The following is a 16,106-nucleotide window of genomic DNA, read 5'->3' on the forward strand; positions in this document are numbered from 1 at the left end:
ATAGTGTTCAGTACCATTTGTGATTCCTCAGATACTGAAGCAGTTTGTGTCCACATGCAGCAGGATCTGGACAATATTCTGGCTTGGGCTGATAAATGGCAAGTAATATTCTTGCCACACAAGTCTTAGGCAATGACCATCTCCAACAAGAGATCATCTAAACATCTCCCCTTGACATTCAATGGCATTACCATTACTGAATTCCCCACTATGAACATCCTGGGAGTTACCATTGACCAGAAACTGAACTGGCCCAGCCATATAAATACTGTGGCTACAATATCAGGCCAGAGGCTGGGCATTTTGCAGCGATCAACTCACCTCCTGACTCCCCAAAGCCTGACCACCACCTATAAGGCATAGGTCAGGAGTGTGATGCAATACTCTCCACTTGCCTGGATCCTACTGTGTCTGGGGATCTTTGGGGAACCTTCTCCTCCGGTTCGTTTTTTAATGGTCCGCCATCATTCATGACTGAATATAGCAAAATTGCAGAGCTTCGATCTGATCCGTTGGTTGTGGGATTGCTTATCTCTGTCTGTCGCATGGAGCTTCCGCTGTTTGGCAAGCAAGAAGTCCAGGTTAACACCTCATTTTTTTGTATGCCTGATGATGCTCCTGGCATGCCCCCCTGCATTTTTTGTTGAACCAATGTTGATCCCCTGGCTTGGCGGTAATGGTGGAGTGGGGGATGTGCCGGACCATGAGGTTACGGATTGTGGCTGAATGCAATTCTGCTGTTGTTAATGGCGCACAGTGCCTTATGGATGCCCAATTTTGAATCACTAAATCTTTTTGAAATCTATCCCATTTTGCACGGTGTAGTGCCACACAACACGATGGAGGGTATCCACAATGTGAAACTGGAACTTCATCTCCATAAGGCCTGTGTGGTGGTCACTCTGACCGATACTGTCATGGACAAATGAGTCTGCAACAGATAGATTAGTGAGGATTAAGTCAAGTAGATTCTTCTCTCTTGTTGCACCACCAGCCACGGGCCCAGTCTAGCAGCTATGTCCTTCAGGACTCGGCCAGCTCTGTCAGTAGTGGTGCTACTGAGCCACTCTTGGTGATGGACTTTAAAGTCCCCCCATCCAGTGTACATTTTGTGCCCTTTCCACCCTCAGTGCTTCTTGCAACTGGTGTTCAATATGGAGGCGTACTGATTCAACAGTTGAGGAGGTGCAGTAGGTGGTAACCAGGCAGACGTTTCCTTGCCCATTTTGACCTGATGCCATGAGACTTCATGGGGTCCAGAGTCAATCTTGAGGGTTATCTCCCGACTCCTCTGGTGAGGCAGGTTGTACCCAGGCATGTTGTTGTTGTCTGGGACATTGTCAGTAACGCATGATTCAGTGAGCATGACTATGTCAGGCTGTTGTCATTTCCGGTGCCTGGGTTGAAGCCGGGTGCTCCTCTGGTTTCATTCCTTTTTGACTTTGTAGCCTTTTGATGCAACTGAGAAGCTTGCTAGGTCATTTAAGAGTCAACCATATTGCTGTGCGTCTGGAGTCACAATTGATGATAGCTTCATTGTCACCATTACTGAGACTAGATTCATATTCCAGATTTATTAACTGAATTTAAATTCCACCCGCTGTAGTGGTGGAATTTGAATCAGTGTCTGTCCCCAGGGGATTAGCTTTGCCCTAAGTATTGCTAGTCCAGTGACATTACCACTATGCCACCACCTTTCCAGTTGTCTTATGGTGAGACACTGAGGAAATTGGGCCTGTATTTCCTGGAGTTTAGAAGATTGAGAGGCGATCTCATTGAAGCATTCTGTTTAAGATTCTGAAGGAGTTTGATAGGATAGATGCTGAGAGATTGTCTTTCCACTGGCTGGGAATCTAAAACACAGGGGCACAATCTCAGGATAAGGGCACAATCATTTAAGACTGAGATAAGGAGAAATTTCTTCATTCAAAGGGTTGTGAATTTTTGAAATTCTCTACCACAGAGGGTTGTAGATCCTCCATCATTGAACATGTATATATATGAGATTTTTAGTTTCCCAGGAAATCAAGGGATATGGGGAGTGAGCAAGAGAGTGGAGTTGAAGCCCAATATGAGTCATAATCGTTTGAATAGCAGAGCAAGCTCGACGGGCCATATGGTCTTCTCCTGCTCCTATCACTTGTGTTCTTCTGTCAAGGGAGTCGAGGCTTATGGGGTTCATGCAGGAAAGTGAAGTTAAGGCCACAATCAGATCAGCCACAATCTTATTGAATGACGGAGCATTCTTGATGGACCAAGTGACCTACTCCAGCTCCTGTTTCTTATGATCTTATTTTCTGAACTTCCTGAGAGGACTCAGAGAGTGGATCAGGATAGAGAAAAACCTCTGCTGCCTACTGCATGCCCCTGCCCAGAAACTGGTGGTTAGGGTCACTTAACTGCTTTGGGTGAGTGTCAATGCCATTTGTGATGCATCTGGAACATTTGTTTGCATGGGGAATGGAAGAATTTCACTGCAACATCATGGCTTACTCCTAATGGAGCTTTCAGGGTTTTGAAAAGTACAATAAGGTATTTTAAATTCTTACACTGGCTTTTTCTGCTCATTTCAGCAACGCATTCAACTTTTCTGCAATCAGTTGAATTAGCAAAACTGCCCTTTAAATTTCTAAACTTCCACCTGCACAGCAACGCACAATGTCAGGGTCTCATAAGCATTCCTGGCGTCAAAAATTGCTAGGGGAATAAACAAATAAATATGTAATATGACTTATTTCCATCTTTTATAATGCAATATGATATGGTCCTCCGTTTGTGGCGAGGCATTTGATAAATCTGCTCCTGAAAGTGGTAGAATTTCTAATGGGCTGCAAATGCCAAGAACCCTGATGAATGTAGGATCTATCTCAAATTTTCAGATCTGTTCTCTTTGAGTGGTGCAGATGTATGAAATATCACGCAGTACATCCATGTTTTGCATTTCCATCTACTGTAGCTTAACTGTTATTTTATACTATCTCACCGTCGGTTATTACCTTATTGTGTTCTTTCCTAAAAATGTTAACATTAACGACAAAAAAAGTGTTGTAAATTTATTATTTACAATAGAATGTGCTTTCTCTTGGTAACCATATATGAACTCCCTCCCTAACAGCACTGTGGGTGTACCTACACCACAGACTGCAGCAGTTCAAGAAGGTGGCTCACCACCACCACCTCGAGGGCAATTAAGGATGGACAATAAACACTAGAGTAGCCAGCAATGCCCACATCCTGTGAATGAATACATAAAAAACATTGAAGACGAGCATTCTCTACCTTCTTACCTAATGCTACATCTAAATTGGCTCTAAGTGACAGGAGCAACACATTCTAGGAAGTTTCCATGACACCTTGCAGGACACCTGAAGACAGTGGCCAGTATTTTATCTGTGATGTATCCTTCTTGACGGCAGAACCAGAAATGGGTGGCACTTCTCCTCTAATGCTGGCTCCCAAACGATTCTAATTAAAATTTGAAGTGCCGGCAGTGGACATGTGATCATGTGGCGGGGGAAGCTTTCCATTGGTGAAATCCGCCATCAGCTGACCATGCAGCAGGTACAAATGGGCTATAAAAGGGCCCCCTTGTCAAACAGGGAGGCTCTGCATCACGGCCATAACTTTACTGTCCAACTTCATTGCCATTAACATAAGACTTGAGAGCAGAGGTGTTTTTCAAATTTAAATGTCACTTGTAGATGTTGCACATTGCATTGATTTTGCTTTATTCACGTGTGCATCATTGTCATTTGTTAGAGCTAGCTTAGTCAGAGAGCGAAATGTACTGACACATTTCATAGTTGGCACGCATTGATGGTTACAGAGGAATCAGGGACAATTTCTTTATTGTGGAAGAAAGGATGTTTGCGTTGATTCTTTATTGAATGTTCATGTTAGTATCAAGTTTTGTACTTGACAGTCTGTGGGACATGGCTGAACTTGCAGGCTCAGCTGGCTCTACCTTCTATGCATTGTGAAGGAGATTGTCTGAGATCACTTTCAGCGAGGATAATTGAAATGTAGGTGAACTCAGGGCCCTGCAAGAATGGTGCAGGATCTGATTTCTCAGTTATGGTAGGCTGATTGATGTAGGTCCAAGAGCAACACAGGTGTAGTTGGGACCAGTAAAATGTGTGTGACAAAGTTCCGCTCCCTTTGCTCTTCTAGGTGGCAAAGGATGCAGGTTCAGAGGTGGCTGCACCGAGGAGGCTGGCAGGGGTTGGTCTACATGCCAAGTAAGCAATGGAGTTTTGGAGATGGGAGCATGGTCATGCAGGTGCCTCACTCTTAGGCGAAGCTGATGTATGATAGGTTGTCCCTGGTATCCCATGCACTTCTCTCCAGGGCCCTAGCATCCTAGTAAATGCTTATGTGCACTCATGGCCTCCTCCTCAGGCACATCAAATTCATCCTCATCTGAGTAGGAGAGCTGCTCTGCTGTTTCTTCCTCCTGTAACAGTTATCTGCATTGCATGGTCACGTTGTGCAGTACACAGAAGACTACGACTATTTGTGATACCTTCTGTGGTACGAACTGCAGAGCCCCTCCAGACCTGTCAATGCAGCAGAAGTGCATTTTCAACAAGCCAATAGTTTGCTCAATATTGGCTCTGATGGAGGCATGAGCTGCACTGTAATGTTCTTCCACTGTGCTCTGTGGATGCCTCATTGGTGTCATGAACCATGAAAGGGAGTTCAAGGACTCTCCGAACCCACAGCAACCACACAAGACTCAAGCTTCTTTCACCAGTTTTATTCAAGCATGCAGGGGAGACTGTATCCATACAAGATGGGTACAAGCTCCCCGAATGGTTACATTTCCTTGCAGTTATACTTTTCCCTTATCTTATCCTATTTGCATGCACCAGTGATGAATGTCTACATCTCATTTACACACACAATTAGTTTTGTCTATCCTATTCATTCGCGCACATAACTAGTTTTGTCTATCCTATTTTTTTAATGTGTACATGTTTTAACCTCGTTGCAGAACCCAAGCATTTTCGCACATACTTAGTTTGGTCTATCCCATTATCTTTGATATGAACATGTTTGAACCTCGTTACAGGACCCAAGCATTTTCACATGTACTTAGTTTGGTCTATCCCATTATCTTTGATGTGAACATGTTTGAACCTCGTTACAGGACCCAAGCATTTCCACACGTACTTAGTTTGGTCTATCCCATTATCTTGGAGACACTCGTACATGATCACATTATCCACTCCTATTCAATGTATACACAGTCCTTGATTCTTATCTGATCCAGACTATGACTTGTGGTTTATCAAAAGCCATCTCTTTGTGCATTGTAAAAGCAAAATATTGTGGATGCTGGAAATCTAGAACAAAAACAAAAATACCTGGAAAAACTCAGCAGGTCTGACAGCATCTGCGGAGAGGGATACAGTTGACGTTTCAAGTCCGTATGAAGGTTCATACGGACTCGAAACGTCAACTGTATCCTTCTCCGCAGATGCTGTCAGACCTGCTGAGTTTTTCCAGGTATTTTTGTTTTTGTTCTTTGTCCATTGTATTTGGTTTTTAGCCCTTTCACCTCCTCCTTCAAACCAAGTCTGGAGAGGACAGCCCTTGACAATCACAGAGGGTATCACAAATAGTCGTCTTCTGTGTACTGCACAACATGACCATGCAATGCAGATAACTGTAGGAGGAAGAAATGGTAGACCAGCTCTCCTGCTCAGATGAGGATGAATTTGATGTCAACCTGGGCTGGGGCCTTAAAAAGCTTTGGGACTTGAGTTGCGCAAAATGTATGAGTGATCAGAGCTCCCTGAGAAACAAGCACAGACATGCATGATTCTTTGCCTGTGGTTGCAGACTAGCTGCATGTTCAAAGAGTGAAAGTGCTTGCAATTTGCAAATGACACTGGCTAGTCCACGGAGCTGTAATGGCCACATTAGTGCAGTCAATGACCCCTTGCACTATAGGAAAACAAGCGATGGCCCTGAAGCCCAATGCTGGCCGTCCTTACCTGTAGATTAATTGATGAATTCATTAACGCGATGGAAAAGAGCATTTTCTTTAGGCACCTGTGTGTGGCAGCCTGTGATAAGCCATTTATGTCATCCTAGGAGCCCTGGAAAGCACCAGTGGTGCAAAAATTGAGCTACACAGTCATCTAGAGGGCCATTGGAATGGGATTCCCACTATATCCACGTGGCTGCAGGCCTTGCTGCACAATCCCACGTGTTTCAATGGCCGCTTCCCAGGACAACCTCAGTCATCGCTGACATTCCCTCTCTGACATCTGCAGGTTGTTAGTTCTTGTTCTGAGGACGCAGTGATGTGCTAGTGCCCATCTTCTACAATGCCTTCTGTGGGTGGCTGCATCCCTGACCAGCTCCCCACCTTTGGTGCTGCCTGCTGCTGGCATTGTGGTCTCAGTTGTTCGGCAAAAGCCCTCCTTTGTTGCATTCGCTCTTCCTGCTCCCGTGTTTGTGGAATATTGGGTGTATGAGACCCATAGGTATTCCAGCAATTGAACTGTGTGAAGAAGGCAGACAGTGATATGAGAACATGTGTGTCCTGGATTTCATCCGTAGAACTGATGAGCAGTGAGATTTTCAACTCCTTCCATTGTCCACACCCAAAACTCTACCCACCCCACACTGGACTCCTCCTATTTTGATTTCTACTCCCGGCAGTGGCGCATTTGGAGACAAAATGGTCTCACATTTGTGCTAGAACCCATTACCCTCCCTCCCTCCCTCCTGTCACTTGCACGCTTGTCCCCATCTTCCTTGCCCCTCGAAACATCGCTTTGCTCCTCCCTCTATAACTCTCATCCTCTCCCCATTGCCCTGGACCCTGTCACTCTCCAACTAGAAATGCTCCATCTCTTCCCACTTGCCTGTACCCATCCCCGTCGACATTTCCTCTTTGGTCCTATACCCTCCCTGCATCGTCCTTAGAGATTTCGTTAGATTCTGTGACCTGCCCTACGAGATCTTCGATTATCCCAAACTCAGACTGGACCTGCGTCCCTACTGAATCAACCACCCCCCATTGTGACTGTGAACATTCCCTCTGCCAGCCAACACCCTGAGATGGAACCATGTGGACAGTACTGACCCAGCCTTTTAGGCCCCTCATTCTCTTACCTTGACCCACTTTACTCAGGAAGCCAGAAGCTTCCCACTTCACTCCTCCATGCCCTGACTTACCCTCTTAGAACCATAGAGCCTCCCTTGGATCCCACTTCCACTACTCCATGTTCCCAATCCCCCTCCACACCCCACTCACTCCTGACTCTCCATTGTGGGTCCGGAGCCTCCATGCAAGTTGCAATTCTCCTGCTCCCCTCTCTTGTGCCACAGAGTTGAACAAAGAAAGTCGTTGACTTCAGACATTACTGCACAAAGCTGACTGTTGCACACCATATTTAAATATGTGTGAACTGGGTGCTACGAGATTCCAGTGCGCCACTGACTTAATGTAGAAGGTAGGACTTAATTTCAGAAAGTTTTAATATAATGACTATATATGGCATGCAAATATATTACAAGTAGGAACCCGCCAGGGGTCAGCGTGAGGCCCAATCCGCCATTGCCATGCCGCTGACTTAGGGTAGAATCGTTCCAGATTTGTACAAAGTGTGGTAGCGGGCGGATAAAACGCGTTTTACCTGCCAGCTGCATTGGTGGCTTTTCACGCTGTATCATCCCAAACCCGCCACATTAATTATGTATTCCTGGGAAACACGCCGTTTCCATGGCGGTGGGCTCTCATTCGCCCGCCACGTCATCACCACACCGCTTCATCATGCCGGGCACTATATTTAAAGTCCAGCTGTGCGCACACTTCTCAGTGCTTCCAGCCCACGACTGCTGCAAAGAAGACATGGCCCTGAAAGACAAAGATTGCAGGCCCCATGTTCAATGATGTGTCCCTCGAGCACCTTTTGGACACAGTGGAGGCTTGCCATGATGTCCTCTACCCCGCTCTGGCCACAGGATGGGTAGCAGCCTCACTAATTCGGCTTGGGAAGTGGTGGCAGTGGTGGTCAGCACCAATGCCCTGCAAAAAAGGACAGCCACCCAGCGCCGCTACAGGATGAATGATCTCTGCCAAGGTAATTCACTCTTCTCATCACACTGAACTCACACACTCACAAACCCATCACACATCCACAGGGATCTCACACCTTTAGAGACAACACCACTAACTCTCTCACACACCATCACATCTCCATCAGGCTCATACCCTCTTGAACTCACATCCTCATCCTGTCCATGGTTCTGCTCACCACACAAACATTCCATGCTCTCTCCACCTGTTTTCATGCAGGAGAAGACTCCTCACATCAGCAGGAAGAGGTCCCAGACTGGGGGTCGAGTGGCCCACATTAGGCTCCTCACTCGCTTTGAGGAGTGTGCCATCACACTGACTAGTGAGGACATGCACGTGCCTGCGGTGATGGCGAGGTTGGCGGCAAACACCCTTGTAAGGATCCTACACCACATCATCCCTCTCTCAACGCAAATGTGAGTGCTCTCTCTCCTACTTTTGACTCTGCTGCCATGTACCACTTATCTCTACTTTGATCCACAGGGAGCTCTGCCAAGCTACCGACACCCTCAACCAGCCATTCCCTCAGCTCCATCCACGTACTCACCCTCCATTGAAGAGCTGGAAATAAGCAGCCTGGAAGACCCATCACAGCGCTTACCCACGCCCTGCACCAGTGCAGAGACATACACCTTGGTGGAATTTGGATCTAGAGGAGGTTCAGGTTCACAATCTGGTGGTCACTGAATGGACACATGTCCGCAGCAGCAGGGCGCAGGTTCATGCGAGCTCCTTGGCACTCGGAGGGCTGCTGGGGATCAGGCATCTGTGAGGTCTGAGTAAGATGACGAGCCTCTAGATTTGGCCTTCCAACTCATCGTGGAGAGTCAGCAGAAGGCATGGGAACATTACAGAGAACTGTTGGAAGTCCTCAGCAGAGTGGCATGCAGGTAGAAGAGCGTCTGCGTGATCTCTGACGAAGTGGTGCCCGTGTGTGTGTATGGGGGTCCCCATGGGGAGGATGGCGGATCCCATGGAGACCCTGGTTCAGCAGAGCGTGGAGATGTGTGCAGAACTGCACTCCATCGCAGGAGCTATGGGTAAGTTCCTGCATTGGCAACGCGAGAGGGAAATGGGGCACCTTGATGTCCCTCCAGGTGCTCCTTCCCCTCAAGAAGTCAGACCGGGGCCCCCAGGAACCTTAAAGGAGGAGGAGCGGCAGCTGGACACCCCTGCGACTACTCAGGAATCTCAGAGGATTTCCTTTCCCTCCGAGTCCCCTTTGCCTGTGAGCCCCTCTATCTCGTCCTATTGTTACTGCAGAGGGAGCAGCTGGCCAATGAGTGATTCTAGAGGCGGAAGTGTGTGTGTGGCAGGGCCTTGCGGAGTATCGTGCAAGTACTTTCCCATGCACGTGGATCCTTAACGTAACATACTCGCCTCAACGTCCTGAGCCTTTTGAATGCTGCCTGCTGGGGTTCGCTTCCAGTTGTCCATCTGAGTTGAACTGTGTCTCCACCCATCCAATGATGGTACTCCCATGCAGCACTTGATCTCGCCAGCCACGACTCTCGTTTCACTTTCGATTTGGACAGCATGGTCTGGATTTGGTTTATCGTTCGCTTCCCCATCTTTTCCCCTTCCTAGTCACCCATTTCTTTCCCCCTTCACAATTGACCTCCCTGGCATCACCTTCCACCTCCCTTCCGTGACCAGCAGCCACAATCCTTTTCCTTTGGAGTTGTCCAGGTGAACGTGCACGTTCCCTTCCTTCCCAAAAATCCCACCCCCATCCACATTCACCTGTCCAACCTCCTCCTTCCCAACCACCCTTGCTGCCCCTTCTATCGCTATCGTTGAACCCTCACCCTCCCACCCTACCACCTCACTCTGCCCTTGGTCATACCCACCATTCCGTCATACCACGCCCACCCTCAGTCCGCTCCCCAGGAGGCAGTCATGGACCCATCAGACCCCTCCCTTGCATGTTCACCTGGACATCCTCCCCCCTCCAGACCCCTTCCCCACTCTGGACCCCTTCCACCCTTGAACCCCCTCCCTACCCCATGGAACCCCTTCAACTCTGCACCCCCCCCGCCAACCTTAGTCCTCCCCCCCCCCCCCCCCCCCCACCGGACTTTCCCCCCCACTTAGTCCCTCCCCTTTCTGACGCTCACACATCTTCCTCCAGCTTTACTCCTTCCCCTTTCCTGACTTTTCCCCCCAACCTTACTCCCTCTTCTCTCCACACTCCTTCCTCCCACCAGGACTCCCAACCCTCTCCGCACTCCTTCCTCCCCCCAGACCCCCTGCCCTCTCCACACTCCTTCCCCCTCCGAACTCGTTCCCTTACACCTTCCACTCCTCTCTTACACCTACTTCCCCAGTTTCCATCTTTTCCCCCATTACCTCCTCCTCCCCCCGTACTCGCACCCCACCCCCCAACCTCACCTCCCCCTGACACCTCTTCCTCTCCCAGTCGATCCTAGACCTTCCTTTCACATCCCCTCGACCATCATCTGTTGTGAGCATCAATAGTGACTTTCCAACTTCCGTCAGCTGCTTCGTAGCAGCGCCATGTCCATGAGACCCCACCCAGCATTCCATGGACATTCCTCCAGGATCCCGTTGCTGTCGAGCTCCAAGATCTTCTGTTCCTTGGATACCTGCGATGTGAGCAAAGCCCTGGTCGTAAGTCCTGACTTTTGCATGTCACAGTTGTAAATACGTGTTCCACACTGGCTTGTTTTCCTGCTGACATAGGTGGACGATCCAGCGGGGGTGAGATGAGTCCAGTGGGCTGGCCTTATGATGATATGCTGATGTATTACAATGAGGTGCTTGACGTCTGATGGCGGGGATCACGGCCTGCCATTTGCAGGCTGAACGGATGATCGCAAACTGGTTTCACAACGTCGTGAAACTGATTTTTGGCCTTCTCGCCATATCGTTCGCTCACGCCACTAAACAAGCCCGATGCCAGCGGGCAGGGACAATTCCACCCTTAATCTCTGCCTTCAACCCACCTTCGGGAATCTGAAATCAGCTGTTGCCTAATTAATTCACCCCCGCCTGCTACATTTTCTGCTTTTACAGGAAATACCCCCCAGCGCTGGCCAATGAGATTATTATGGTACAGAAGTGCCAGGAACAGTTTCCAAGACAGTGGTGGTTTCCAGAGTAGCAATTACCACGGTTTCAATGGATGTCTGAATGCCACAGTTACTTCCTAAAACCTGTTAGAGAGCTTTAGCCTGTGGGGATACTGTACAATTTCTCAGAGCCTGTGCACAGCACCTGTGGGTTCCAGGACATTGGCACATATGTTGCTGTCTATCCAAACAGTAACAATTAGCCTGCTACATTTTAGTCCCCTCCAGTGCCCATAAATGAAGGAACTTCAGACAAGGGTCTGGTACCCCTTGCCACTGTAAGAGATTAGCTGCTTGAAGCTGGTCTCTCTGGGACAGCTGGTTCCCTGAGAGGAGAGTCATTTCCGGCCTCCAAGGCTCTAGGGAACCCAGCCCCGCCACCTACTGCTGATCTTAATTTTATGAAAAGATCATCTTGCAAGAGTAGTAGATTAGACACCCGAGCAAGTAAGTTATCTTGCACAAAACTTAGGAATGACGCTATGATATATTTGTCAATTGGGTGATTAAATTTTTTTTTAGCATTTTTTGGAGAATATGTTATTCTTTAAATTAAACACGGTTTATGCACAATTAATTGGCATTGCACAAAGGCTGCCTTTCCTGTTTGTAAATTGTGGAAATAGCCAATCCTGTTGACTCCATAACTTGTGCAAAGAGCTGCTGTAGAACTGGTTTTGCTGGCTTCTCAAAATACAGCTAAGTTGCCATTGTACATTACACATTATCTTAAGCAATTTAGATCATAAGCCCATATTTATAGCTATATTTAATTAAAAAAAAGATTAACATTTACATAGCATCTTTCCTGAACACTAGACATCCCAAAACACTTAACATCCAATGAAGCATTTTTTGAAGTATAGTCGCTGTTGTAATCTGCTTTTGTGATGTTGATTGAGCAATAAATATTGGCCAGGATAGCTGAGATAAGTTCCCTGCTCTTTCACAAAATAAGGTCAAGGGATCTCTTACATCCATCTGAGAGGGCAGACAAAGTCTCAGTTTAGTGTCTCATCCAAAGGACCTCACCTCCCATAGTGCAGCACTTCTCAGTACTCCACTGGAGGGTTAATCTTGATTTTTGTGCTCATGTCCTAGTGTTGGGCTTGAACCCACAACCTCTGACTCTCAAACTACCAATTAAACCGCAGCTACAGAATGCTGGTACAGATCACCCATGGATTCACAAATAGCCAGTGTAGACATTTTTAAACTGTACAATGAAATGTTTGAAACTATTGTGTAAATGTAATATATAATCTAACTATAGTTTGGTGATTATCTTTAATGAAGATTGTACAGCGTTCCATTGCTCTCTAAATGTAATCTAGTAATCATGCCTTTAATGCATAAAAACAAAAAACTGCGGATGCTGGAAATCCAAAACAAAAACAGAAATACCTGGGCATCCCAACTTGAAAGGCATATTACATTGTACTTTAAACTCCTATTAAATTTTAACAGTTAAGGGCTGTTCCTTGAAGTAAAGGATTCTTTTTTTTCATTTTTAAGTCTGTCTATAATTTCCAAAAAAATAAGTTATAATTTCTGTTTAAGTTATTTTTGCTTTTTTCTTTAAAGATTGCAATATCAGCAGTTGCTGGAAGAAAGGTGGAATGGGCACTATGATGAACGACGTGTAACTCTGCTGAAGGCTCAAATAATGCAGCTCGAGAGGCAGGTAAAGTCATTTGTGAGAGAATATTACAGACTTTTTCCCCTTTTGTGACAGAGTTGATTTTTGTTGCTTGCTGTGTCATTTTTAAATGGCATAGTTGGTAATCTGGGTGCAAATTACACCCAAGACTTCACCTATTATGAGAAGAAATCTGCCAGAAACCAATACAATCCGGCAGCTCATTGGAACTTATTTTTTTAAAAAGCTACTCCTTTACAGTTTGATTAATACAGCTGAAAATGCATTTATCACCAAAAATAAGCATTTTAACCACAGTATGAATCCACTACCTTTGAGTCATCCAATTTAAATGCCTGAAAATGACTTTGATTAGTTTGATCTGGGGCCGTAGCCACTTTTGTGGGTGAGCTGACTTCTAGCTCACTTTCTTAAACTAACACAACAGCTTGTGGAAACTCAATTTGCACTGAACGTGATTTGCACTTAATTTCCCTATCTTTTGCGCAGGTTACACTGATTTTGGGTGAACTGCACCGGAAAAACCGGCACAACCCAGCAGAAACTCTAACACCTAAACGTTTAATTAAACTCAAAGCTAAATTGGTCGATTCTGAGTTGTTGGATTTTTGTTTCCCCACAATGCTGTCTGCTTTCAATTGTGATATTAATGTTTTGACCTTTTTTATTTCATTGAGATGATGTAATCACATATGGTACAAATTGCGCTTGCAAATAATCCTATTTAGAAGCCAACAGCTTTCATGAGAGGAAGAGAGAGAAAGCATGTGGAACATTTTGAGAAATTATACCATATCAGCCCTATTTACAGTTGCAACTGCAGACATTTTTGTATAAATTGTGCCAGGTAGCCACAAAAATAATTTTAATCTGCTCTTTTACTTTATATTATATAGCCTTATTGAAGTGCAAGCAGATGCAGATATCTGACCTTAGAAAAGCAACTTGCATTATGCTTTATGGAGTACTTGTTCTGACTCAAACCTGTTTGCCACCTCAGATTGAGTTTTCTTTTTTCCAAATTCAATTTCAATAGTTAATGATTTTGTCACTTAGGATGGAAAAAATACTTCCTGTCAGTGCTCAAACAAGAAATGGAAGGACTTGACTAGTTTTACTGCATTCTTGCCTTCAAATTTATTCTTTGCTTAATTTTTACTAGCCCTAACCTGATTGCCAACATGAATTGAGCTTTCTTTTTTGCAAGTTCAGTGTGAATAATTTATGGCCTGGATTTTGTGGTCACCTTTCATTACACAAATTTTCTATTTGCTCTTGCGTTGGTATTTGCAGTAATTAGAAACCTATTTCAGTGCGACACCCTCTGCAGAGAAACAAATCTGTGTGAAAAGGGCAAGCGACTGTTTTCCTCCTTAAATAGTCCAATTGAAGAATCTTTACTGAGGCTTCCTGATTTCTGTGTTTAACCAACCATATGCGTTCATGGGACTTATTCCTTTTATATTCAAGATCTCTAACGTTTATAGTCCAAATTACATAAGTTTTTTTGCAGTTCACTGATTCTCCATAACTTTGATCCAAGAATCATCCAAATTACTTTTTCCCTTTTACATGTTCTTTTCCAAAAAAATGTGCAAAATTACGTAGGATCTAGATAAGTTTTGGATTCTCACCTAGTTCTCTTAATCCTGCATTCATGTTATCAATAATCATTTTTAAATGATTTTCAATGTGTTAGTGTTCTACAGAATTTGTAATTGTACCATTTTAAATAGGTGGTGCTACTTACAGAGGGACTGAGTTCGAGAGCTGCTCAGATGTTGGAGATAGAGAATGCTTTAGATCTTTTAAATGAGCGATTCAGGTAAACACAATGCAGAATGTATGAAAGAGTTTCATTTCTTGGGAGAAACAGGGCTTTTTATATCAAAATATAAGCTGTGCTGTGGAGTTACCAGGGAATGGACTCCTGATGGACCAGGCCATTTCTTTACTAGGGTAGTTGTTCCTTTGTTGCGGAATCTCGTTACTTTGTTGGGAACACAAGCACTTCAACTCTGCAGCAAAAGATGGGCACTGTGAAGGAGAGACGGAGCAACACCAGGATGTGAAAGTAGTTATTTTGGGGGGGAAATTTTATGAGGGTTTCTTTTATTGGTTATTATGGAATTGGTCTGAAGTTTTTGTTGTGTCTGAAAGTTTTATATTGGCTGGGATTTTATCGGCATACCGTAAGTCATGGCATTGGAACCAAATGTGGGCTCTGAGTCCGCATGGCTAACAGTGGGACTATGGCTGCAATTTTACCAGCGACGGCCAATTAGAAGGTTGCTGCCATGATTGCCATCCTATTAAGTAAAATATACACCTCAAAACACCACATTAACAGGATCATAAATAACTAATTATTTTCTATATATGATTAGATGAATGAATAAATATAAACATTTTTATATGCTGCATGGGTGAATATTATCTCATGGTATCAGAGTAATGCCTCTTGGAGCAATGAATGTAAATTTTTGCCATGATGCATTCTGTTGCAGAAATGTTCTCTAACAATTAGATATATTTTTACAACAGTGTATTTATGTTTGACCTCTCCACAGGTCCTTATTAAGATTTGAAAGTCCCACATCTGAAGTACCAGTTTCACGAGCTGAACTGATGCAACTTATTGGAACTTGTCAAGCACTTCAAAAAAGACTGCAAAAAAGGCAAATGGTAGGATGAAAGCCTATAACAATACTTGAAGTGTTCTTAATTTCTTATTCAATTACATAAGTAGCAGCTAAAAAAATGTTTCACTAAAACAGTATCCTCAACTTTAGGATAATTTGAAGATGACCTAAAAACATGATATCAATTAAAATACCAAGAAGCTGGACTACATACAGTGATTGGTCATAATGACTTCCTTATTTAATTTCCTGTGGATGTTACACTTGATCATGTAATGGTCTAAATGGTAATATAAATTGATTATAAGTAGAGAATGCACAATGAACAGCAAAACAAACATTAACATCACACATATGAGAAAGAACCTGTTATTAATTGTGTCAGTGATGCTAAGTTACAAGTGAGTTATAAGATTTTCTTCAACATAGAATGGATTAACTATTTCACTTTCCTCATGTATGCATTCCGTAATTATGCATCACATGTTGAAAAAATAAAAACATTATTTATTTTGAGTCAGAGATTAGTACAAGGTGACACTTTCTGGTTGGGGTTGAATGGAGGGGTTGTCAGCAGTGCTCCAGTAGTTCCTTCCCAGAAAGGCAGATGGTAAAAG

The 16,106-nt window shown here is 44.7% G+C and overlaps 1 protein-coding gene across 4 annotated transcripts in view; it reads left to right on the forward strand.

Annotated features, from left to right (window-relative positions):
* The window catches only part of LOC144694936 (uncharacterized), a 190,008-nt gene that overhangs the window by 77,970 nt on the left and 95,932 nt on the right, over positions 1-16,106 (forward strand). For all 4 annotated transcript variants that reach the window (XM_078565724.1, XM_078565743.1, XM_078565752.1 and 1 more), the window contains 3 exons: positions 12,772-12,871; positions 14,584-14,672; positions 15,418-15,532. In XM_078565724.1, the coding sequence (XP_078421850.1) occupies positions 12,772-12,871; positions 14,584-14,672; positions 15,418-15,532 (304 nt within the window). The remainder of the gene's footprint in view (positions 1-12,771; positions 12,872-14,583; positions 14,673-15,417; positions 15,533-16,106) is intronic.

The sequence above is a fragment of the Cetorhinus maximus genome, chromosome 2 (genome assembly GCF_964194155.1).
Source record: "Cetorhinus maximus chromosome 2, sCetMax3.hap1.1, whole genome shotgun sequence".
Classification (NCBI taxonomy): Eukaryota; Metazoa; Chordata; class Chondrichthyes; order Lamniformes; family Cetorhinidae; genus Cetorhinus; species Cetorhinus maximus.